General features: G+C 62.5%; 4 protein-coding genes across 4 annotated transcripts; 1 reads left to right on the top strand and 3 right to left on the bottom strand.

The window, feature by feature from the left end:
- Window positions 1–679: 679 nt before the first annotated feature.
- On the bottom strand, window positions 680–11,180 carry NELFB (negative elongation factor complex member B). Its single transcript, XM_036064897.2, has 13 exons — window positions 10,870–11,180; window positions 10,463–10,626; window positions 10,193–10,292; window positions 9,605–9,835; window positions 7,326–7,511; window positions 6,595–6,707; window positions 5,948–6,050; window positions 5,628–5,723; window positions 5,265–5,407; window positions 5,054–5,160; window positions 2,107–2,248; window positions 1,753–1,861; window positions 680–1,609 (listed from the first exon to the last, which is right to left on the bottom strand). Exons 1-13 carry the CDS (start codon window positions 10,969–10,971, stop codon window positions 1,463–1,465), a joined length of 1,743 nt encoding a protein of 580 aa, XP_035920790.2. The 5' UTR covers window positions 10,972–11,180; the 3' UTR covers window positions 680–1,462.
- Window positions 11,181–12,670: 1,490 nt separating this feature from the next.
- On the bottom strand, window positions 12,671–15,071 carry STPG3 (sperm-tail PG-rich repeat containing 3). Its single transcript, XM_036064932.2, has 6 exons — window positions 14,965–15,071; window positions 14,714–14,871; window positions 14,475–14,609; window positions 14,289–14,377; window positions 13,680–13,980; window positions 12,671–13,553 (listed from the first exon to the last, which is right to left on the bottom strand). The coding sequence occupies exons 1-6, from the start codon at window positions 15,069–15,071 to the stop codon at window positions 13,420–13,422; spliced, it is 924 nt and encodes a 307-aa protein (XP_035920825.2). The 3' UTR covers window positions 12,671–13,419.
- Window positions 15,072–16,953: 1,882 nt separating this feature from the next.
- Window positions 16,954–20,922, top strand: CIMIP2A (ciliary microtubule inner protein 2A). The gene is made up of 7 exons (XM_036064931.2): window positions 16,954–17,123; window positions 18,279–18,493; window positions 18,576–18,841; window positions 18,930–19,056; window positions 19,388–19,482; window positions 19,860–19,977; window positions 20,194–20,922. The coding sequence occupies exons 1-7, from the start codon at window positions 17,068–17,070 to the stop codon at window positions 20,280–20,282; spliced, it is 966 nt and encodes a 321-aa protein (XP_035920824.2). The 5' UTR covers window positions 16,954–17,067; the 3' UTR covers window positions 20,283–20,922.
- TUBB4B (tubulin beta 4B class IVb) lies at window positions 20,275–22,795 on the bottom strand. Its single transcript, XM_036064930.2, has 4 exons — window positions 22,620–22,795; window positions 22,218–22,326; window positions 22,013–22,123; window positions 20,275–21,473 (listed from the first exon to the last, which is right to left on the bottom strand). Exons 1-4 carry the CDS (start codon window positions 22,674–22,676, stop codon window positions 20,413–20,415), a joined length of 1,338 nt encoding a protein of 445 aa, XP_035920823.1. The 5' UTR covers window positions 22,677–22,795; the 3' UTR covers window positions 20,275–20,412.
- Window positions 22,796–24,185: the final 1,390 nt, after the last annotated feature.

Raw genomic sequence — 24,185 nt, 5'->3', positions numbered from 1 at the left:
AGCAGGCACGACCTGCATCCGGGAAATGTTGGTCATGGGCTGGGGAGTTCCTGTTTGTCCATTAGTTCAGTGCCCTCAGGCAGGGTCACCGCACTGAGAAAGCACTGCACTGCTCCTCGGCATCCTCCTCTCCAGCTGTGGGCCCTGGCTCCCCAGGACCCGCTGCCCCCCTCTGCGCAGGGGCAGGTACTTGGGGCCTTGGGCACCTTACCCACCACAGGGGCAGGCGGTACTCTCAGGCTTCCCGGGTGTCCCACGACCCAGCACGGGGGCGGGGGTGGGGGTGAGGTCCTGCCTGGCTGCTTCTGAGGGAAATTGGAGGGGGACCACCCCCCAGCACCACAGAGGTCTCCTCCCTAAGAATGTCCCTCCTCCCAGGGACAGGGCCAAGCATCCAGACCGTGGCCCACAAAGGCAGAAATGCCCTTAAGAAGGTACCTGCCTGGGGCGCCTGGGTGGCAGGTCATGATCCCAGGGTCCTGGGATCGAGCCCCGCATCGGGCTCCCTGCTCCGCGGGAAGCCTGCTTCTCCCTCTCCCACTCCCCCTGCTTGTGTTCCCTCTCTCGCTGTGTCTCTCTGTCAAATAAATAAATAAAATCTTAAAAAAAAAAAAAGGTACCTGCCCACCTGCACTACATCGAACCCTCAGGCATGCCCAGAAATAGCTCATCCACTGGATTTACCCAAACACCTTTTATTTACATAAGCGAAAGTCTCACTGTGTGCAACAGCTCTCACTTGACCAAGACGGTGCAGCTGAGCACACCACTCCAAGGGTAAACTGAGGCAGCCACTCCTCAGCCACGCCTGCTACACGGGGTGCTGCTGGCCAGGGGAGAAACAATTCGTTGCCTGTGGGGCCGTGGGTTGGCCAGACCATCCACTGTGAAACACTCAGGAGCTCCTCAGAAGAAGCCAGGTTCAACCTGCAGATGATCGGACCCAGCAAGCCACATGATTCTGCCAATCGGTGCCAACAGGGCTGGGCCCACCGCTTCCCTCAGGCCTGGGTCCCCCTGCCCTCTCCCCATGGAAAAAGGTGGCTTTTCCTAATCCCAACTGCTGCCAATCTGCCTCCCCTACAGAAGTGGAAACCCACAACAGGAGGCAGGAATGAGCCAGAAGCTTTCCACAGCCTGGGAGTGAGTTCAAGGGGCCAGCTGGGCACATCAGAGCCAGAGCTGTCCTCCAAAGAAGCAGACAGGGGCCTACGAGGAGCAAGAACACAGGTCCCAGGATCCAGGTCAGGGTGGGGCTGAGGCACAGCGGAAGGGTGCCCCACGTGCAGGACATCCGTGGGGTGGTGCTCAGCTCCATCCAGCCCAGCCCCATGAGCAGCCAGTCTGCCTTCAGGAGACGTGGGGTCCCTGACACTCCAAGTCCAGGGGAGCTCCTCCTGGCCAGCCAAGGTCCCAGACCCACCAGGGGCCCTGCCCAGTCCTGAGCAGCCCCGGTGAAGCCTCAGAGCCCAGCCGGAGCGGACACAGTGGGGAGGGGCAGCTCCAGGGCCGGAGTCTCTGTGGCCTGGGCCGGGCTGGGCTTTCGGTGCTCCAGCTGCTCCAGTTTCTCTCCGAGCTGAGAGTAAAGTTCCTTCACTGCCTCTCCACTCTGTGGGGGAAAGTGTGTGGCTTTGGGGTGGGCCCCAGGGCCACTCAGAGCAGACCCCATGGTCACTCGGGACACGTCCACGCAGGGCACATGCACACAAGGAGAGGGTCAGGCCAGCACAGGCCGAGGGCTGGGGCACCCACCTGGCCAGTGGGCTCCAGCGCCTTGCGCAGGGCTTCCAGCTTGGACGGGGCCACCCGGTGGTGCAGGTGGATGAGGAGCCGCAACACGTGTCGCTGCACACTCTCCTTCCTGGAAGAGGCCATGGCAGCGCTGCAGTGACCCAGAGCCGCCCCGGCCCAGCTGGGCCACACGCCCCCACCCCCGACCCCCCCAGCTGTGCCACACGCCCCGTCCCCGCCCCCCAGCTGTGTCACACGCCCCACCCCGCTGCCCAGCTGGGCCACACGCCCCCACCCCCAACCCCCCCAGCTGTGCCACCCCCCCTGCCCCCAGGCCCACAGCCCTGGCAGTGCAGACAGGTGGAAGGCAGGCACCTGGGCGAGGCTGTGAGGAGGAAGCCGTCAAAGAGGCTCCTGCAGAAGTCCTCCAGGGCGAACTCATCAGCCAGCAGCGCCAGGTTCCCCATGAGCAGGTGCAGGAAGATGTCACCAAACGCCAGGTCGCCAAAGGTCTCCACTGCGAACACAGCAGGGGTCAGCGCCGCTCACCCTGCCATCCCCGCCCCTGCACTGGTGGGTGGTGGGGAGGCCGCAAAGCAGCAAGGTCGCCTGAGGACAGGGGGCCCGGTTTTCCTGCAAGCCAGAATCAGGGGCCTGCACAGGCGAGGTGGACAGGGCAGGGAGGCGGCCAGGGGCCCAGACCTAGGCAGTGAAGCAAGGCTACAGTTTGAGGACTGGGCTGGGCAGGGCACGAGAGCCCGTCATCAGTGGCTGTGACCCATGGCCAAGGGACTCTGGATTAAGTGGACTCCAGGAGAGAGAAAAACTCTGAACAGACCAGAAAGCAAAGAAAAACCCAGGCAGGTGCCACGGCACCAGCCCGTGAGTTCGACCAGACTGCTATCCGCACGGTTCTGGAAGAAACACACCAGAAGAAAATGACTTCATGCTTTGAAGCCAGGGACTCCAAAACTTCAAAGAAACAGCAAAGGTGACTACCAAGGAACCTCACTGATAAGCAGAGACAGGAACGCCTACGTGCACAGCCAACGGGGTCAGAGCCCCAGCTGGAGGGCAGCAGGCCACAGGGGGACATGCACGCGGACAGAAGCGCTATACCAGCTGCTCGAGAAACGCCCCAGGGCACTGTGTGACAGTGGACCCGGCCAACACCAGCGGCACCCAGAGCGCAAGCTGACCCGGCGCATCAGACGCAGCCGGGGCGCGCTCCTGCCACGCATCTGAGCGGACAGGACACGCAGGCAGCCCACAGTCACGACAACAGGGGACACTGCCCACAAAGTCCCAACAAACCCCACAGACCGTGCGAAACCCGAGAGGCAACAAGGAAACACGAGTCGGAAGTGAGACACTTGTGTGAATCCTGATTTGAGCAAACTACTCGTAGAAGAATGTCACCCGGCAATTGGGGCATCATGGCCACCAGCAGCACCTGGCCCCATGTGTGGCCACGGCTGCATCGTGGTTTCTGTAGAGACACCTGCTAGGTCCCTCTCGGGTGCAATTATGTCCAGACCGTCACCGCAGGCCCCCATGTAGGCAGCTGATAGGCACCAGGCTTCACCATGCTGTGCTCTTCACTTGTGATTTCATCAGAAATCCTCACAATAAAAGCTAAAACATAGGGACGCTTGGGTGGCTCAGTCGGTTGAGTGTCTGCCTTCGGCTCGGATTGTGGTCCTGGGGTCCTGGGACTGAGCCCCACATCGGGCTCCCTGCTCGACGGGCAGCCTGCTGCTCCCTCTGCCTGCCGCTCCCCCTGCTTGTGCTCTCTCTGACAAGTAAATAAAGTCTTTAAAAAAAAAAACAACCAGAAAGGAATTTTTTAAATTGGCATCCATTCTTACTAGCACCCGCTAATGACATAAAGGAACAACTATCCTTGGGGCTCCTGGGTGGCTCAGTCGTTAAGCGTCTGCCTTCGGCTCAGGTCATGATCCCAGGGTCCTGGGATCGAGTCCCGCATCGGGCTCCCTGCTCAGCGGGGAGCCTGCTTCTCCCTCTCCCGCTGCCTCTCTCCCTGCTCGTGCTCTCTCTCTCTGTATCTCTGTGTCTCAAGTGAATAAATTTAAAAAAAAAAAAATTTTTTTTAAAAAAAGAAGGAACAACTATACTCTTCCTAAACACAAGGAAAGGCCTGCATCCCCGCCCACGGGCCAGGAGCACGTGGCTGGGAGACGCGGGTGCTCCTGAGGCAGGCAGAACACCCCTGTGTCTAGCCGACGCTGTTAGATAAGAGAAACAAACAAAAGTACTGAAATGAATAGAAATGATGAGACAAATGCAAATTATTTGCAACTGCACTCTTGGAAGTTTCCAGAAACATACTGAATTGCTCCAGCCTCTGTGGCCAGGAGGAGGATGACCCCGAGATGTGTCCACGTTCTGATCTAGGAGCTGGTGAGCGCACTACCTCACACGGTAAGAAGCCCCAGGATGGGCCCAACACCCAACACCTGTAAGAGGGAGGTGGGAGGCCGGGGGCCGGAGTCAGAGAGACACGGGGTGAGAGCACCTGGGACGGTGAACTGCAAGATGCAGCCAGGAGCCAGGGTGTGGGTGGATCCTAGGAGCTGGAGACAAGGAGACAGATTCTTCCTGGAGCCTCCAGAAGGAGCCAGCCCTGCCCACACCTCGACTGTAGCCCCGGGAGACTCACTTCATCCTTTTGGCCTCCGGAGCAGTAAGAAAGTAAGTTCATGTTGTTCACTTAGATGGAAGCTGGATATAAATTAAGACCCACAAACAGCTTCCTTCGCAAACAGAACACAGGAAACGTAACACATGCACCATCCTCAGACCTGTCAATGACCCAGAAACATGCTTAGCAAAGGACGTGCGACGTCTCTATGAAGCAGCCTCAACACCCCAGACGAGCCCGGGGCCGGCAGAGGGAAGGCCAGGTGCTCCCGAACACTAACCCTTCTCCCCGGCTCGGCCTGCAGCTTACTCCTGAAGGGGTCCACGGAGGCCCCACCCTCTTCTTCCTACCAGGAAGCAACCTGGCCCCCACCCCGGGTGGCCCCCACCCAATGTAGCCGGAGACTGTCGAGGGCGGGCTCTCTGCACGGTCGCAGGACTGAGGGGCTCCACTCCCTCGCCAGGTAGGGTAAAAGTAAGAAGCCCTTGCACCACAGTGGAAAGGGTCCTTCCACAAACGGTGACCACGGCAAAGGGTGTCTGGGTCTACCAAGCCGGGCGCCACCCGCTCTTGTACCAGAACGACTTCCAGAAGACCAAGACGAGAAGTGAACCGAGCTAGCCCTGCGGACACGGGCAGGGCACGGGCCTGCACACTCACCGAGCCCGGGCAGCAGGCGGAGGAGCGCGTTTTTGTTCCTCTGCTTGGTGATATGCAGCACGTAGTAGAGCCCCACCTCGCAGGCCATGCGCTGCTCCTGCAGGAACCTGAACCACCAAGGACGGCCGCCCCTGAGCCGCACGCTCCACACAGCCTTCCAGGGGGGCCGCAGGGGGCGAGCAACCCCCACCCACGCCCCTGGAGCCCGTACTTGGTGAAACTCTCTGGAAGCGTGTTTGGGTACGTGACTGGGGCTTTCTCCTCGGCTGGGAGCTTCTGATCCACGTTGAAGGTATGGTCGTCCACCACGAAGGACATGAGCATGGGCAGGAACCTGGTGATGAGCTCCACCTCCTAGGCCGGGAGAAAACCCAGAACTGGTCCAGCACAGCCCCGCCTTTGTCCTGCACTGTACCCCACCCTTCGCCCACCCACCTCACATCGATCTTTTCTGGATATCAATCTAAAGGCCTGGCCCTCCTTCCCACCTCCCAAGACCCCACCTTGCTGATCTTCCTCGGGCCCACAGAGCCTCTCGAGAAAGCCGCGGAAACAATCCCACCCGTCCCGTTACCATCTTGGGCTCCTTGAAGACCTGGCTGTCAATCATGTCCCATGCCCCCTGGCCCAGGGCCAGCAGCCGGAGCAGCAGGAGGAGATCAGGGCTGTCCTGTGGGAAAGCGAAGGCCTCAGCACATGCTCACCTGGGCTTCCCTCCCCCAGTGAAATCACTCGTGGCGCAGCCAGAACCATCAGCTTCGCTCACAGCCTCCACACGCCCACCACCCATCAGGAGGAGTACGTGCTCTCACTGGGCCAGCAGACCTGGCCGCCAACAGTCCACACCCACGCATCTACCCAGGAGGCAGCATGCAGCCAGCCCCGCGCACTCACCCTGGGCAGCGTCTCCTGGCCGACCAGCTCCTGCAGGTGTCTGACGGTGCTCAGTGACAGCGTGTTGATGGCAAAGGGGTCACACAGGATCATGGACAGATCCCTGTGAGGACAAGCACACTGCGCTAACGTGGCATGGCCACTGTCCTGGGGAGAAGCAAGCCTGCCCACCGGCTCTGGATTTCTTCCCAAAACAACTTCACCGTTCATAACTTATCTTTAACTTACTCAAAATGCTGAACAGTCAAAAAAGTTTTTTTAAAAAATTAAGCTCCCATTTTGGTTTTGAAAACCTGACCCTGATTCTGTAAGCACACCCAGGATCCCACAGAGACCGTCAGAGAGAGAAGGTGGTGCTGGGAGCCAGATCCCACCAGCACAGAGGGCCCCCGGGATGGGGCTAACCACCACCCCTCTGTTGCAGGCAGACCCCAACGACTGCAGACACCAGAGCCCCAGCCCAGGCCCAGGCTCCCCCGAAACTCTTGAGAGCCTCAGCCGCAGAAGCCGGGCCTCTCAGCCGTGCGCACGAGCACCAGGCACTTCTAAAACACACTGGAACAAACTGCAGAAACAGCCTGCTCATCCGAACACCTGTGGACAGGACTTTGGGGGCCGGGGAGCACCTGCACAAGGCTGACCCTTACCCCAGGACTTGCTCCTGCCCCTTCTTCACTCCATCCAGAAACCCCTGCAGCTCCCGGGCCCTCTTGCTGTCCACAAACCGCTCACGAATGCAGGCGTCCAGGCACCAGGTAAACTGTGGGGAGGAAGCGCGGTCAGGACGCGATCAGAGACCACGGCCTCCAGACAGCACTCGTGCTCACTGCTCAGGAGCGGCCGCTGCCCAAGCTTCACGCAGGCAGCAGGACTCACTGCCTCACATGGTCCAGGCCCGATATGGTGCAAAGGCAGACAGGCCTGAGGTCCCACATCCCTAGCGGGCCAGGCGGTGCATGGAGGAGACGGTGTTGGTGCTCTGTTCTCAAGGGGCCTCCCTGTCGGCCCCCTTTGTGGGGGTGGGTGCGACAGTCTCACATCCTGACACCACACAGCCCCCCGGGAGGTGACAGTGTCTCAGGCTGCACGGAAAGCCGCACCCCTAGCATAGCACACAAGGGGCCCCCAGGGGCTCTGGAGCAGGGGAGGGCCAGTGGCCTGGGAAACCCCAAAAGCAGCAAGCGTCCAGGAGCGGCCACGGGGCCAGTCCCAGCTGTAGCAGAGGAAGACCCGGAGCAGGCAAACAAAGGGCGTGCAGGGCGGGTGGCCCCCTGCCAAAGCCTGGCTGGCAGTGGTGGCACAGGGGCTGGCACACTGGGGGGGTGGGCGTGGACAGGGAGGAGATGGGGGAGGGGGGAGGGGCCGGCAAGGCCACCACCTTGTGGCAGGGGTCCACGGAGCAGATGTCGCCGACGTCCAGCTCGTGCAGGGACATGAGCAGCTCGGCCCGCAGTGTACAGTAGTGCACGTTGCGGGTCCGCAGGAAGAGGGTCCGCAGGAACTGCAGCACCATGTCGTACAGCTTCACGTTCTTCCCCACCATCTGCGTCAGCTTCTGCACCACCTGGTGGGGAGACCCCGCGCCACAGTGTCACCAACAGCCCTGGGGCAGCACTGCCCTATCCTGACACCCGAGAATCTCTGCTCTCACAAGATGCCAGCTCTGTGTCTGGAAGTGGCACTTCTGCTGTTTAAGGAGATGAAGTCCACATCAGATCCCAAGGCTGCTCTGAAAGGCCATCAACCTGTGACCCCAGACTCCCCGGAGCCGCGTGGGAGGTCTGCCGCCTGCCTGCCCAGTCGGCTGGCACAGGGGGACTCAGGCCTGGGACGCTGGCTCCCCGCACTGCCCCAAAGCTTGAGGCCATGTGGCAGCCCCGCCCCACGTCCGGCACCTGTCCCTATTCCTCGGCAGGGACCACACACCTCTGCAACCCACACCCCACGCAGAAGGCTCCTGCCGCGCCACCACAGCCAACAGGAGGGAGCGCAGCTCACTGCTCGCTGGCCGTGGACAGGAGCTGGGCCTCTGGCTCTAACACTGTGAAGGACACACAGCACGACCTCGGGTAACAGACGACACAGCACCCCAACAGCCACCAGGCTGGGCACAGTGAGTGCAGAGAAAGCAGGGATGGCCGAAGCAGTGAGCGCAGGACAGGCAACCTTGGGGGCCCCGGGCAAGGCCTCTCCAGCAGGAGTCAGGGACCCCGATGCACAGAGCAGACCTGGAGCACCACCCAGCGGGCACCTCCGGTGTGGACAAGAATGGCCACATGCCTGCCCTGTCCACAGCCCAGGCCTGGCCTTCCAGCAGACGAGAGGTGGTGAGGCTCAGGCTCAGGCCAGCTGGACCCAGAGCCGTGGCCCCAGTGGCTGAGCCACACCCTACATACCATGGGCGATACCCTCTCCCCTTGCAGCGGGTGAAGGCCCGAAGGACCCAGGCCGCCCAGGGGGACACTGGCTTGGAGGAAAATGTGAAGAAGAGGCAAGAGACCACAGGCAGGAAGTAGTACCGCAACCACTGGCCAGACTGTGGGAGAAAGCATTGGTTCAGATCCCACTTCACGCCAGCACACACCCCTCGGCGAGAAAGCGAAGGACCCACAGAACACCCAGCGGCACTCAACTGATCTGGTGGCTCGCCACCATCACCTCCCTCCACTGTTCAGCTGTCATGCTGGAGCAGGTCAGGACGCTTCAGTGACCCCCAACTCACTGGGAAATGCCAAAGTCTCCATGGGGGTCTCAAGCCCTCCTGAGCTCACCCCCCAATCTATTCACCCGCTTGCTCTCGGCTCCAGCCGTGTAAGCCTTCTCATCCCAGGCAGTCAGCCTGCTCCCCTTCAGAGCCCGTGCTCACTTCCCAGCCCTGCCTTGCCTTACTCTGCGGCCTCATGTCTCTGCAGCCCTTGGCCACCCCTCGAGCTCTGGTGACCAACGTGTGACATTTACTCTGTAGCATCTGCCTCCCTAAAACTGTGAGTGCCCCAGGCAAACACCCTGAGCTCTGGGATCAGTGAAGAGTGCAGCTGCCTATGGCAGAAAGTCAGGACTCAAGAAACGTTTGCCAAAGCAACGAACGAATCAGATATAGAACAGAAGACAGGCAGGGCACCTGGGTGGCTCAGTGGGTGAAGCGTCTGCCTTCAGCTCAGGTCAGGATCTCGGGGTCCTGGGATCGAGCCCCATGTCAGGCCCCCCTGCTCAGTGGCAAGCCTGCTTCTCCCTCTCGCTCTGCCCCTCCCCATTGCTCATGCTCTCTCTCCCTGTGCTCTAATTAAAAAAAAAAAAAAATCTTAAAAAAAAAGAGAAACAAAAGAGGGGTGCTTGGCTGGCTCAGTCAGTTGAGCATATGACTCTTGATTTTGGGGTTGTGAGTTTGACTCCCACGTTGAGTGTAGAGAGTACTTAAAAATAATATCTTAAAAACAAAAAACAATTTCCCTGGGCCAAAAGAAGAAACGATGAGCTTCACTGGGAAGGCTTGCCAAGTCCCCAAGTGCCAAGTACATAACAGCAGAGACCCACACTAGGCACGGCATCACAAAGCCCCCTGGCCAGCCACACGTACAAGCCCACCGTTCCAGGAGCAGAGCAACTGAAACCTGCATGGGGGTGGGAAAGGGGGTGGTCAGGGCACCCCTGCCTCACCTCGCCCTGGCGCCTCGTCTTCGGGGAAGGACTGAAGAAGTTGTGGAGCACGGAGAGCTCCGTGCTGAAAAGCGCACTCTCCTTCTCCAGGATGTACTGCTTCAGCAGCGGGGAAACTTCGTCCCCGAACAGTGCCTGGTTGTCCTGCCAGATCTGCCGCTTCACCTCCACCGCGCAGGCCCGGTAGAGCTCCTTGTCGGCCATCACCAGCTTCAGCTTCTTCTCCGGAACCTGCACGCCCACACAGGCCAGCCCTCAAGACAGCTCAGGAGGCCTCAGCGCCCCAGCAGAGACCACCTCAAGCCCGGCCCCTCCGGCAGGGGCACCTGTTCCTGACACCAGGCCCGGCAGCCGCAGGCAGCCAAGCTGAACACACACAGCTCTTGCCAAGCCGCCATGGGTCCCACAACCCAATCCACACGCCAAGCTTCAGTCTCTGCCTGGCTTGTGCCCCTCGTCTGGGCAGACAGACAGCTCAGGAAGCCTCCCCAGCGCGAAGCTGCCACCCTGAGCCAGGGCAAGCCCCACCTCCCCAAGTGCGGGCGCTGGGCAGAGAGAGCCCTGAGCTCGCTGGCCTGTGGTTTCTACCTTGGGCAAGTGTTTCATGACGCACATCACCACGGGCTGCAGGGACGGCATCTTCACCAGAGAAAAGCTCTTTTCCAGGAGGTCTTCCAGTTTCTTGTACCTGGAAGGACTCGCTTTCTGAAGCAGCACCACAGGCCCCAGTGGGAAGCAGCTGCCTACTGATCCCAAACAGCTGACACACCAGGGGACGGGCGCCCACGGGCGGGTGTGCGGCCGGGGGGTGAGTTCCACGGCTCAGGGGAGGGCTGCGCCTCTCGGCGGCCCGCCTACCTCTCCTCGGCCTTCCCCTCGGAGGCGATGGCCGACACGCGCTCCAGCAGCTTGTCCCGGAGCTCGTCGAACACCGACTGGTGGAACTCCAGCCGCGGCGTCCCGTGCAGGTCCAAGAAGGGCAAGGCGGACTGCAGGGAGGGCAGCAGCACGCCGTTCTCTGTCTGAGGAAACAGAGGGCCCCCCGTGTGCGCGGGCGTCGGTTTTGCTTCCTGGGGCGGGGGGCGACCACGGACACCTCAGTCACAGCCACGCCTGGCCAGCACCCCGGGGGCCGGTGCACGACGCGGCGGGTGCAAGGGTGCCCCCGGGCCACAGCGCAGCCGGAGTGCGTCTGCGGGGCGCCGGCTCGGGGCCCCCGGTTCCTCCGCCGGGAACACACGTGCCCGCTCCCCACCGGGCCCCACCTGGAACTGCTCGATGGCCTTGAGCGGCTCCGTGCAGTTGGTCAGCGTCTCCTTCAGGTCCTCGCCGTTGGCCACGCCCAGGTCCTGCAGCCCCGCGAACATGGCCGAGGCCGCGGCCCCCGCCCGGCTCGGCGCCCCATCCCCGCCGCGCTCCCCCGGCGCCGCGGCGGCCGCCGCAGGCGCCCCCGAAGTCCGCTCGCTCGGGCCTCGGAGGCCGCCCGAGCTCCGCTCCCCGGCACCCTCCAGCTCGGCCAGGTCCCGCCCGCACCGCGGCTCCGCCTGGACCGCAGCCGCCCACTTCCGTCCTGCAAGGCCGGGTCCGCCCGCCAAGCGGTCCCGCGGAAACGCCGCCGCCGCGCAGAGGTTCCTGGGAGCGGCGCGGCGCCGGGCGCCTGGCTGAGCCGACGGGAGCGCGGGCTGTGCACGAGCACCCCGCCCACCTGAGCCGCGACCCGCCCCCGAGGCCGCAACCCGCGGCTCCTCCGCGGCCGCGTCCCCTACCCGGCCCCGTGGCGTGCGCTGCCCCTCTGCGGGCACGGCGGGGTGCTGCGGGGCACCTGGGGGTGGGGGGACCGGGGAAGGGGTGCTGCCGGCGGGGGTCGGCCTGCTTAGGAATTTCAGAACCGATATTTGGCCACGTATACTTTATTTTTATAATCATGAAAAATCCCGTGGCTGACTTCTGACGCTGAGAGTACTTTCGCTTCAAGAAAAGCAGCAGTCCGCCCTAGCTGCTCCCTGCCCCTGGGCCTCACCAGGTGCACGACCCTCTCTCTCCCTGGAACTTGGCTCCCTCCTTGTCAAACAGAGACGGGGATGAAGCTCACAGCGTAAGTTTGTTGCAAAGACTAAACTCTAAGTGCGCTTCCGGAAATGCCTAGCAGAGACCTGGGGGGCAAAGTGGGATCGTGACCAAGGACAGGTATCCTCGCTCTCATCACCGTGAGCATCTAACCCCCAAGCTAACCCAAGGTGGTAGGCCCTCAGGCTGACTTGTCCATCCTGACACACTGCGAACGCAAGGCTCAGGTTTCATGGTGTCCCTTGTCCCTTGCAGTACAAGAAGCTCATACAGAGTCAGTGGACACTGCCTGGTGCGCACCCTCCATGGGCTCCTCACTACTAAGTGTGCAAGCCCCTGAACCCAGCATTCAGCCCTCTGCAGCCTCTCACCTCACCAGCTCACCTCCTTCCATCCAAACAGCCCTGTATCCTCCCAAGTTTGGACACACCAAATATCACACTCTCTCCCTTTTTGTGTGCCGTGGTTTCTGAGGTTTATGCTGCTAGAAATTCCCTTCCTACTGCCCAGCAAACTCTTGATCATCTTTAAAAGTCACTTCCGCCACTGCCTCCTCCAGGAAGCCCTCCCTCTTCAGCCCAGCTGGAGGGCATTGCTCCATCCTTCCTGCTGGTCCCACTCCTGACTTTGAGCCCTAGGGGTTGCTTTCCACCCCCTTCCCCCTGAGCCAAGCTCCTGAGGCCAGACCTTCCACAGCTCTGTCTCTGTTGCCTGCTGGCTGAGCTGGTGAGCCCAGGGCCTAAGGACGGCCATCTGCCATGCCACTGCTCTGATTCTCAGGGGTGTTGGGGCTCAACCCCCAATGGTTGAGCCCTAGAGAAGGTCACAGGTGCACTGCACTCAGACTCCCCGGGCTTTGGCCTCCCTGCAGAATGGACTGCTGTCCACACCATAGCAGCTGTTGCAGTGCCTTTTTGGAGGGGTCAAGCTCTGGCTCAGGACACGGGTGGCACAAGAAGGGCCTCTGCAAGAACTGGCACGGTGACAGGAGCCGCCACCAGCTGCAGGTGAGGCCCTTGGGAGGGAGGCAGTCTTGGGGACAACCCCTGGGTAGAAAAGCGGGCTGCTGCTGTGGGCACCCTAACAAGTGAAGGCCCAGGAAGGCTGTTGGCTGTGGCATGGCCTGCATGGCGCTGGGCAAGTTCACAGGGTCTTTGGGCAGGAGCCAAAGAAGTGGGGCCAGGCCCTGACCAGCTGGTCCTCTGGGCCCTCCCTGGTGGCTGGGCAGGCTGACCTCACCTCAAGAGGGCAGCTGACCCTCGGGTAGACTGGCAGCTTGACCACTCCCCTGGGTAGCACAACTAGGTGGGGGTGTCCTGTATTGCCCACAGGACCCCCTCCCATCATGTCCCCAGCCAGAGGTCCCAGGCTGCTACCCCACCCACCCTAGAGAAGAGGGCACCAAAGGGGAAGCAGAGGGAGACCCCTGGCCAAGGAAAGCCAAACATGACAGGTGGGCAGCAGGCCACATCTGAGGGACAGCTCACCAGTCAGGCACACAACAGAGTTGGGAAGAACCGACAGCATCTCTGTATGGCAAGGGTGGGGGGCGGGTGGGCTTCAGGCTGGGCCCTCCTTGATGTCCACGGCTCACAGAGGGGTTGGCCGGCCAGGAGTGTGGATCAGAGGCACGCAGAGAGTCAAAAGGCCGAGTTGGAGGCCCTTAGTTCCATAGGGAGGCCTGGGAAGGCCCCCAGGGAGACCAGGGTTCCATGGATAACCGGGTGGCCGGCTGTGCGGAGGAGGCACTACAGGGTGCAGAAGGGTCCCGTGTCATGGCGCTTGGGTCTTCGGACACCCTGGATCACCACTCCAGGCGCCGAGGGGAAGCGTGAGTTATAGCAATCCTCCACGTAGTAGGCAGCTGGGCCGGGACTGCGGGCTGCAGGGAGAAGGTGGGAGCCCCACCTAGGCTACAGCGCCAGCTGCCGCACAGCGCCCAGCTCCCCCCAGGCTGAGTCCCCACCCCTGCGCGCGGCCTGGCCTCCTCTCTCAGAGCTCTCCTTACAGGAGCTGACCCAGGAGGCGAACGCAGGGGAGCGGCTCATGGAGAAGGCGGGCGGGCGGGGTCTCTGCAGGCGACACCCAGGCAAGATGTCGTAGGTGTTGGGGCTGGGGAGCTTCTCGCCCCCCGGGGCCTGCGGAGGGGCCTGAAGCTGGGGCTGGGTACGGTAACCCGCACCCCCGGCCCGCGGCAGCCCCGGGCGGGCGGGGGCCTCAAGTGTCTTGGAGGCGGGGCGGCGGCCCCCAAAGCTGGAGGCCCGGAAGGCAGGCCGGCTGAGTGGCTGATAGTCCGCGGGCGATGGCCACTACAGGGAAAGAGGCTGCTGCAGGCCCCTCCCGCCCCGCAGGCTCCGCCCCCGGGCCCCGCCTCCAGCCCGGCCCCGACAGGCCCCGCCCCCATCGGGCCCCTCCTCCAGCCCGCCCTCCCTGGCCCCTCCTCCAGCCCGCACCCTCCCATGGGCCCCGCCCCTCCCCGGCCCCCTCCTCCAGCCCGCCCCCCACGGGCCCCGCCCCTCCCCGGCCCCCTCCTCCAGCCCGCCCCCCACGGGCCCCGCCCCTCCCTGGCCCCCTCCTCCAGCCCGCCTCGGCAGGACTAGCTAGGCGGGCCCTCCACCTTTTGCTCTTGGTTAAAGTCGGCCTTCTGCGTGAAGGGGCTTTCGCTTTGGAACCACAAGGTCTGCCACGCCCTGCGGCCACCGCCGTCTGCAGTAGCAGCAGCGTGGTTGGGGAGGGAAGGAGGGCTGGTGGCCGGAGCCGCACTCCCAGGGCAGGGGGCGGGGCGCAGGGAGGGGGCACGCACCGCGGGTGGGGAACCTGCGGCCGATGCTGAAGTGAGGATGTGGGGAGGACTCGCGCACTGAAGCATCCGGCACCGGGTACTTGGCGGGGCCGGGGACCTGCAGGTCGGTCACGATGGGTGGGCGTCGTTCCAGCCCTGGCCGGAAGCAAGCTCTGGTTTGGGGACTCAGCAGACGCCTCCCACCCCTGCCCGCCTCTCCAAACCAGACCGAGGTGGGGGCAGCCAGGACCCTTACTCACACAGCTCCCTCAGGTTCTGGGCGCAGATAGGGGGGCGCTCCTGGAGGGAGCCCGTTTGCATCCTGAGGCCAGCCTGGAACTCCTGCACTCCTGGGGGCCGCGTCTCCTCCCAGGCGGTCTCTGGCTGGGGGCCCCACAAGAACACACTAGCCTGGGGCCTACAAGGGAGAGGGGGGAGCGTTGTCCACCCAGCCCAGTGGCCACCCCATCTGGGCTGTTCCCCCAGCGCACCCAGCTCCCTGAGAAGTTACTGGGCTGGCACAAGTGGCCCCTGCCTCGGGGAGCCATGGGTCCAGTGTTGGCCTCCATTGATGTAAAAATTCGCCAGGAATTTCACGGTTTTCTGGTCAAAATTCATTGTCAAAGTATCTGGCTCCCTTCCCCAGGGACACCTCGGAGCTCTGTGACCTCATTAGCCAGCCATGGACACCCCCTGCCTCAGTTGCCAGGGACTCCCTGGGGAAGGAGCATTGTCCAGCCCTCTGAGGAGGGGCCCCTCAGAGACCCCTCCCCTGGCCGGCCAGGTGGGTCACTCTGGCGTCAGCCTGGGCCAGGAGGACCCCTAGCCTGCCCCAGCGACTTCTGGCTTGGCCTCCTTTCCTCTCTTCTCCCCTTCCTTATCCCAACCCCTCTCCTCTCCTAGGATCTGGGGTCTCTTGGACGGCCAGGGTCCACCTTAGCAGGGCTTCTGGGAGGACTGGAGCCTCTGCACAGGGATGAGAAGAGCAGCTGCTATGGGTTGCCCAGCTGTACCGGCCATCCAGAATGAAGGGGGAGGGGGGAGGGATCCAGGGAAACTCCCTGGAGGAGGAGCTCCTGCTGGAAACCCAGCCCTCAGAAAAGCAAAGCAATGGAAAGTGGGTCTGGGTGGACCATGCTGACCACAGAGGCAGTCTGGGGACTGGAGCTGCCTGGTGGCCCAGGCAGGGCTGAGGTATGGGGGCCCGTCTTCTGCTTAGCTGCACAGAGGCTATAAGGTGTCACAGACGAATGGGGCTGCCCGGGCTGAAGTGTGAGGGAATAATGAGCCAAATGAGGGAGAGCCCGCTTGGGCACCAGGGCCCTTGCTGTGCCCTTTGCAACCGACCAGCCTGCCAGCCCTGGCCCTGGTCTTGACCTAATCCATGCAAGCAGGGCCCGGTCAAGAACAGCTCATTCTCCAGGCCTACTCCACCCCGACCAAGTCTCTTTCTCTGCAGATCTCTCCCACCCAGCACTGACCCTGCCTGGCCTCGGGAGGTGCTCTGGATGGATGGAAGGAGGGACAGATAGAAACCTGCTTCAGGAAACACCTGTTTCATTAGGGTGAGGGGCTCTTGGCTGTGCTCTGGGCCCCTCCCTTGTTGCATGGTGTTCTGCAGGTGCAGCTTTCGTAACCAAGCCCCCGTCACTGGACATTTGAGATAGTCCCAATTTCTCCCTGTATCAAATACTACTATGATGGCTGACATCCCACGGATGTCCTCAGCTAGATGTCCGTCGTTTCCTTCAGACGGGTTCCTGTGAGCAGAAGCGGCCCGTCCAAGTAGGTAATGTCCGGTGTCCCCCAACTGCTTTCCGGGCCGCGCCTGTGGCCTCGCTGGGCCAGCATCGACCACCTGCATGAGGTTCAGCCTCGTGTCCGTGTGTCCCCTGACTGGGGGTTCTCTTCTTGAGATGTTCACGTTACATTTTCCTGCCATAGTGCTATTTTTTCTTGTTTTTGTGAAGTTTTTACACTGATAGTATATCTCTTCATAACGCTTGTTGCAATCTTTTTTTCCCCCAGCTTGTAGTCTGCCTTTTAGTATTTGTGTGTGTGTGTGTGTGTGTGTTTGACATGTACTAGAATCTGCTCATCTTTTCCTTTGATACTTTGCTTTTATAGTTAGGAAGTCATTCCTATACAAAAAAAATCAGGGATTATTTAAAATGGCAACTAGTGCCCAGTTCCAGGGGAGAGACTCTCCAGGACAGAGTCCCAACAGCCCTGAAGCTCGGACACCTCCCCGAGGAGGCCTCCCACAATGTCCGAGAAGCTTCCAGGGCCTCTGGTCTGAGGAGGGGGCTTTGTGGGAAAGCTACTTTTCAGCTGGCCGCTGGGGGCAGCAAGTCTGGCAGGGCCAACATGGCCGTCCCGATTCCCGGAGCCCTGAGGCCCTCAGGCTGACACTCCTAGCCTGTTGCCTGTCTGGGCCTAGAGTTCCACCTGTAACATGGGAGCACTCACAGGGTTAAGGAGGGGTCCTGGGCCAGGAAGGGCCCAACAATGGCAGGCCCCTTCACAATGGTTTCCAGGCAACAGGGACTCCTCTGAGGGAAGGGAGGCAGACGCTGGAAGGGGCTGGGGCCACCAAAGGCGCTGTTGAGGCCAGATGACAGCTACTCAGAAACACAACCTCTTCACGCCAGAACCTCACTATATCCCTGGGTAAGTGCTGGAGCCCTGGAGGAGGCTGGGCTCGGCGGCGGATGGGGGAGCGGGGCTGGGCCTAAGGGCTCAAGGCCACCTGTGAAGAGAGCACCAAAGCTGGTCTCCGGGGAGTGGGGGTGAGGCCTGAGGGCCCCGGAGAGGCCTAGGGCAGGAGCACTCCCTGCTCGGCCTGTGCTGAGAGCCCCACCAGATGGCCAACATGCCTGTGAAGAGCAGGACACCGGGGACAGCCCAACAGCTGGCCGAGGCTGGCTAAGTAAACCCTGGATGCCCCATAGAGGGCTGCGTGTCTTAAAGACATAAGCCTCCAGAGTAGGCTGATTGGCAGGGACGCCAGGCTGCCTCGCTAGGTACCCCTGACGTAAAAACTAAAAGCGAGCCCTCTATGGAGTATATGTGCGTGCCTACGTGCATACGGATCCCTGGGAAGGAAGGCAGGCTGGAAGGAGTCAGGCCCAACTTTTCACAGAGGTTCTAGGGGAAACGCTGGGCCAGGCGACACAAAACAGGGCTCTTACCCTTCGTGCCCTAGTCCTGCTTCTCTCTCAGACTAGCAATTCTACATTCACTTTGGCAGTTTTTTCAAAAAAAAAAAATTCTCACTGCTTGGGTGATCATTCCGGCCCCAGCACTACCCCCATTTGGGGCCTGCGATGAGGCCTACACTACCTCCCCTTGTCTCTCTAAACGACACTCAGCTCAACCACCTCCTACCAGCAGCACTCTTGCCTGCCTCTCAAGTCCTGGCCTCGTGGGTGGCCAAAGTCCAGGCCAAATCCCTGCAACGCCTCCCCAGCAGGACCACCTTGTGTAGATTGGGCTGTGCCTGGGTCCAGGCCCGGACCCTGTCACCATCCCTGTGAATGCTCCAAGGGGGCAGAGGTTCCCCGTTCCCTCATCCTGAAGCTCCATGTCTGAGGATGGCTGGGTAGAGGGTAGATGGCGACCTGATAGTGAGGAGGACCGTGCATATCACCTGTGGGCCAGGCCTGTTCTCAGTGCTTGGCCTGAGCTGCCCATTCAAGCCTCAAGAGCCTCAGAAGGCAGGTGCTCCTGGGATTGGCATTCTGCAGGTGAGGGCAGGTACCTCTGCCTGGGGCCTGGCTCCGCTCCCTGCGCACAGAGGCCCTGCTCCTCCTCTTCCCTCCGCAGCTATGCCGGCTTCTATCCCCAGCTGCGCTACCAGGTGGGGAACACCTATGGGCGCAGCACAGCACAGCTGCTCACAGACCCCAGCGTGCAGAAGAGCCCCTGCTCCGTGCTGTCCCCCATATCCAAGCCCAAGTTCATCGAGGACTTCAGCAAGTCCAAGCCACCTTTGATCCCCTGCCGTGACCTCACTGAGCCCTACATCCCCCACTACACGGGTGAGCCGCCCGCCCACCAGCCTTGCCTGCCCCAGGCTCACCCTCCTGCCTGTTGTCACTCATACCCACCCTGTCCGTACAGGTCTGAAGCCCTACAAGAACTTTGAGATCCTGGGCCAGTTCCCACCCCAGGAGGTGGACGCCCAGAAGGGGCCGCCGGGGGTAGGGAATGTATCCAGGCAGGTCCTGCTGCCTGTGGGCTTCATGCCCTACCCTCCCTACCCCCCGTGCCCGCCAGGCAGGAAGGGGGACTCCAGAGACTTTGGACACCCAGGCCTGCGGCTGGCATACGGGGAGGAGGGCTGGAAGAGCACCAGCCCTGTCCACGAGGCCCCTGGGCAGGACCAGGTAACTGGGAGAGGTGCTGGGACCAAGCCTCACCCCGGCCAGACCCGAGTGGGGGCTGAGGCAGTGACTTGCTCCTCTCCCACCCCAGCTGTACCATTGCAGGAGGGATGAATACCCACCCCCAGCTCACCAGCGGGAGACGCTACATGTGGGCAGGTTCCACAGGCTGCCCCAGCTCGACCACCCCAACCTGATCCAACGCAAAGCCATCTCAGGTGGGTGCCCAGGGCGTGGGTATGAGAACACTCACTCCCCACACGCACTCCAAGGCTCCAGGGGCCCAGACAGGATGAGAGTGACAGCAAGCGAGGACTGCCCGTGGGCCTATCCCCAGCCCTGCCCCTGCCCTGAGAACGGTTTCCTAGAACCCGTCTTCTCCCAGAGCTCCTGCCCACCCACAGCCCCCTGGCCCCAACAGACGATTGACAAACGTTTAGGGAAGGGAAAGAGCCCAAAGACTGCCCTGACACATCTGGGAGCAGGTGGGTATGCCCAGGGGAAGGTGGACGGGACCTGGGGCAAGACGCTGACCACTTCCTCCCGTAGGCTACGCTGGCTTTGTCCCGCGGTTTGCCTGGGTGACGGGGGTGAGTTACCGCGATGGTGTCACACAGGCTATGGATGAGTTTGACAAGAACCAGGTACGAGGACGCCACCCCTGGGCCCACTCCCAAATGCCCAGCACGGCCTGCACGCTGGCACCCACGAGCACAGCCCAGGCTCAGCTGGCAGCCTTTCCCAGAGGCCCAGGAAGGAACCCATCTGTTCTCCTGACCGGGTCTAGGCTCCCTGCTCCGGAGTGCTGTGGGGAGCGGCTAAGACAGGAGACCCCTGGAAGGAGTCAGGCCCCACTTTTCACAGTGGTTCTAGGGGAAACGCTGTGCCAGGCGACACAACAGGGCTCTTACCCTTTGTGCCCTAGTGCTGCTTCTCTCAGACCCCAGCCCCCACCATGACCTACTGCTTACTGGCTGAGCTGGGGAGGGCAGCCCATGTCAACACCTGCCTGTCTCCACAGTTCCTCTTCAGAAACCCCATCTGTGCCCTGGGTGAGAGGCTGCCCAGAACACACTGGCCTAGCAACACCATCTACAACAGCCAGGGCCTGATACCTTTCTACATGGGGTTCATACCATGTACGTACCCAGGGGGTCGCCTCACCTACCTCCTAGACGAGGGCGCAGTGACCAGGCCACTCTGGGGAGGCGGTGGGTGACTGGCCCTCCAGAGGTTCCCTGCGGACAGGCCAGGCCGCGCAGGAGGCAGGCGCCCAGGGCAGCCCAGAGCCTGTGCCGACCCCTGGCTGGGCGTGTGGCAATGCCCGGGGCTTAGCTGAGCGCTGCCCCCCGTAGCCATGCAGGACAACTACGCGCTGACGTTTGGCACCAGTACCCGCAAGGCCTATCAGAAGGAACTGGAAAGGCGACAGCACACACTATGAAAATGCTTTAATGGTGGCGTCTGTACAGCACGTGACGTCAGGACAGGAAGGAGAGCAAGTGCACACAGAGAACAGCTTGTGAGTGAATAAAGAGTTCACACGCTTCCACGCGCTTTACCAGGTAACAGCTCTAGGCCACCTCCTCCTCGGCCTCCTCCTCAAACTCGCCCTCCTCCTCGGCCGTGGCGTCCTGGTACTGCTGGTACTCGGACACCAGGTCGTTCATGTTGCTCTCGGCCTCGGTGAACTCCATCTCGTCCATGCCCTCGCCCGTGTACCAGTGCAGGAAGGCCTTGCGCCGGAACATGGCGGTGAACTGCTCCGAGATGCGCTTGAACAGCTCCTGGATGGCCGTGCTGTTGCCGATGAAGGTGGCAGACATTTTTAGCCCCCGGGGTGGGATGTCACACACGGCCGTCTTCACGTTGTTGGGGATCCACTCCACGAAGTAGCTGCTGTTCTTGTTCTGCACGTTCAGCATCTGCTCGTCCACCTCCTTCATGGACATGCGGCCCCTGAACACTGCGGCCACAGTCAGGTAGCGGCCATGGCGTGGGTCGCAGGCGGCCATCATGTTCTTCGCATCAAACATCTGCTGGGTGAGCTCGGGCACCGTCAGGGCCCGGTACTGCTGGCTGCCTCGGCTGGTCAGTGGGGCGAAGCCGGGCATGAAGAAGTGCAGGCGGGGGAAGGGGACCATGTTGACAGCCAGCTTGCGCAGGTCAGCATTGAGCTGGCCAGGGAAGCGCAGGCAGGTGGTGACCCCACTCATGGTGGCTGACACCAGGTGGTTGAGGTCCCCATAGGTAGGTGTGGTCAGTTTTAGGGTTCTGAAGCAGATGTCATAGAGAGCCTCGTTATCAATGCAATAGGTTTCATCTGTGTTTTCTACGAGCTGGTGGACCGAGAGGGTGGCATTATAGGGCTCCACCACCGTGTCCGACACCTTGGGCGAGGGCACCACACTGAATGTGTTCATGATCCTGTCTGGGTACTCCTCCCGGATCTTGCTGATGAGGAGGGTACCCATCCCGGACCCAGTCCCCCCACCCAGGGAGTGGGTCAGCTGGAAGCCCTGCAGGCAGTCGCAGCTTTCAGCTTCCTTCCTCACAACATCCAACACCGAGTCGACCAACTCCGCGCCTTCTGTGTAGTGCCCCTTGGCCCAGTTGTTCCCAGCACCGCTCTGACCTGGAAGAGGGCAGCTAGTCACTCTTTGCTGGGCATGTGGTCACCACTGGTCACCCATGCCAAAAAGCCCAAATCATGCGGTGGGAGGGGACACGCAGAGCTCAGCCTACAAGTACAGCAAACGGACTCCCAAACTGATAAAGAGATAACCCACCCGTTTAAAAATTAAGTTAGGGGTCAAGCCAAGATGGCTTAACAATAAGCCATGCCCTCCCACAGGCAGCCCCTGCCAATTCTCAAGGACAGATGAGCTGCAAACACAGCTCCCGCCGCCTCCAACTCCATGTTTGTAGCAGAGAGATTACATCTGCCGGCTCCTTCCCTGCGGGTGGACAGCTGGGCCCTCCTCCCAAAGCCGCTTTAGGAGATTGAGAGACTCCATGGAGAGGAGGTGTCCCGGGGCGCGAGCTTCTGCCCAGAGGGCAGAGTGGATCAGGACCTCAGCTCTGCGGTGCTGCCGGCAGTGACCTTGGGCACCCCCTGACCTTTGAGCCGTCCTGGCTATCAGGCCGCCGCCCAGCCCCCACGCCGCGGCTCACCGAAAACGAAGTTGTCTGGCCTGAAGATTTGCCCGAAGGGTCCCGAGCGCACGGAGTCCATGGTGCCCGGCTCCAGGTCCACGAGCACAGCGCGGGGCACGTACTTGCCACCTGGGGCGGGTTGGGGGGAGGGGGAAGAGGACGTCAGCGAGGAGAGGGCCGCGGGAAGGCAGGAAGGAGTTGGGGAAGGGGCGTGGCGTCTCACCGGTGGCCTCGTTGTAGTACACGTTGATGCGCTCCAGCTGCAGGTCGCTGTCGCCATGGTAAGTGCCGGTAGGATCGATGCCATGCTCGTCGCTGATCACCTCCCAGAACTGCGAAGGACGCGGGCGGGCCGGGCTCGGGCTGAGTCACGCCGGCGGGGCCCGGAGCCGGCCCCGCCCCGGATGGGCGCGGCCCTCCCCTCCCCCCACGCCGCCGCCTCCGCCGCCGCCGCCGCCGCCAGGTCAGGTCCGTCCCCGGAGGTTCGCGCCGCCCCGGCCCGGACCCCGTGCCGGGCCGCAATGCGGGTGGCCGCCCTCCCACCCGCCCGCTGCCGCCATCTTTTCTGCCGCCCGCCCGTCCGCCCGGGACACCCGCGCCGGGCCCCAGGCGCCCCACTGCTCACCTTGGCGCCGATCTGGTTGCCGCACTGGCCGGCCTGCAGGTGCACGATCTCCCTCATGGCGGCGGCGGCGGCGGCGGCGGCGGCGCTAGCGGCGCTGGCGGAAGGACGGACCGAAGAGCGGAGGAACGGGCGCGCAGAGTGCTACAACCGACGCTCCGCCAACGCTTATATATCCGCCGCGCCCGCCCCCGCCAGCCTCCTATTGGGCTGCCAGAACGAGGCTGGCAAGCGTCCTGGTTTGATTGGCTGCGTTTCCCGTCAATCCGGCCGCCTAACGCCCACCTCCCCAAGGCCGTTCGTTCTTTATTGGTCCGCCTCGGCCTCCGCTCTCCCTATCAAAACCCCCTCCCTCGCGCCGCAGTGCTCTGTCCATTGGATGTTTCAAATGATTGATTTGCCCCCTCATTGGCCGGTTCCGGAGAGCACACCGCCCGGGGGCCGGCGTCCTGGTAACCGCCGCAGTGCCGCGGGGACGCGCGCGGGCGGGGCGGGCGTCCCGGGGAGGGCCCGCGGGCCGGGCCGGGGGCGGGGGAGCGCAGCCGGGGTCGGGGCCCGGAGAAATGCAGGTGGGGCGGCGGCGCGGAGCTGTACCCTTGCGGGCCGGGCGCGCACGCGAGCTGGAGACTGCAGCCCCGGGGGGCGAGCGCGCGGGCCCGGCCCGCCGTGCGTCCGGCCCGCCGAGCGCCTTCCCCGGGGCGGCTGCCGGGGACCCAGGGCAACGAAACGAGGGGTGGGGTGGGGGTGGGGGGTCTCGGCGCGGAGGAGGGGGCGGGGCTTCCGCACGCCCGCCCCGGTGGCGGTCAGGTGAGGGGGCACGTGGGGCCGCTGCCCCCGGGGAGGGCGGGGGCTGCCCGGCTGCCGCGCACTTGTTGTGGAGACGGCGCTGGCCCCGCGCCGGTCGCCTGGTGCCTCGGCCCCGGGAGCGCACAGAGCTGCGTGGAGACCGGCCGGGCCCCCGACCTCGTCCGGGCTCCCTGACCCTGCCACCCCGGCCATACCTGCGCTGACAGCTGCTTTTACTTTTCCCTGACGTTCGGAGGGGAAAGTCTATGGGGGAAAAACTGTTAAATGACATGTGGTCGCACCTTCAATCCATCGCTTTTAAAAATTGCCCTTGCGGTATGTTTTTATAATCTTTTAACGCGACTGAATCACGGCCCTGGGTCTGCCTTGCACGGTGTCCCTTGCTGTGGCCATGGAGCCTCTCTAGATTCTGGTTTCTCGGTGAGCTTTTTACCCCATGGGTGCCGGGGCGACACTGGCCGCCTGTTTCTCCCTGTAAGCGAGGCAGCTCTTCAGCTGACACCGTGCAGTGCTCCACGCGGCGGCATTAGGGCACACTCGCGGTCTTAAAACATAGGATGGGCTGCAACGTCCCAGCGGAATCTGTCGGTGAGATTGTTGGGACAACGGCGTGCTGGCATTAGCAGTTGCATCCCCTGGAGAGCGGTCTGCGGCTGCGCCGCTCCCGGGTTGCAGTCCCGGCCCGGACGGTGAGTCAGCACGTCCGAGCGCCGGTCCAGCAGCCGGGCCTTAGAGAGCCGGCCCCCTCCCCCGCACACCTGT

Source organism: Halichoerus grypus, chromosome 14, assembly GCF_964656455.1.
Source record: "Halichoerus grypus chromosome 14, mHalGry1.hap1.1, whole genome shotgun sequence".
Lineage (NCBI taxonomy): Eukaryota > Metazoa > Chordata > Mammalia > Carnivora > Phocidae > Halichoerus > Halichoerus grypus.
This window is presented reverse-complemented; position numbering and strand designations above follow the sequence as displayed.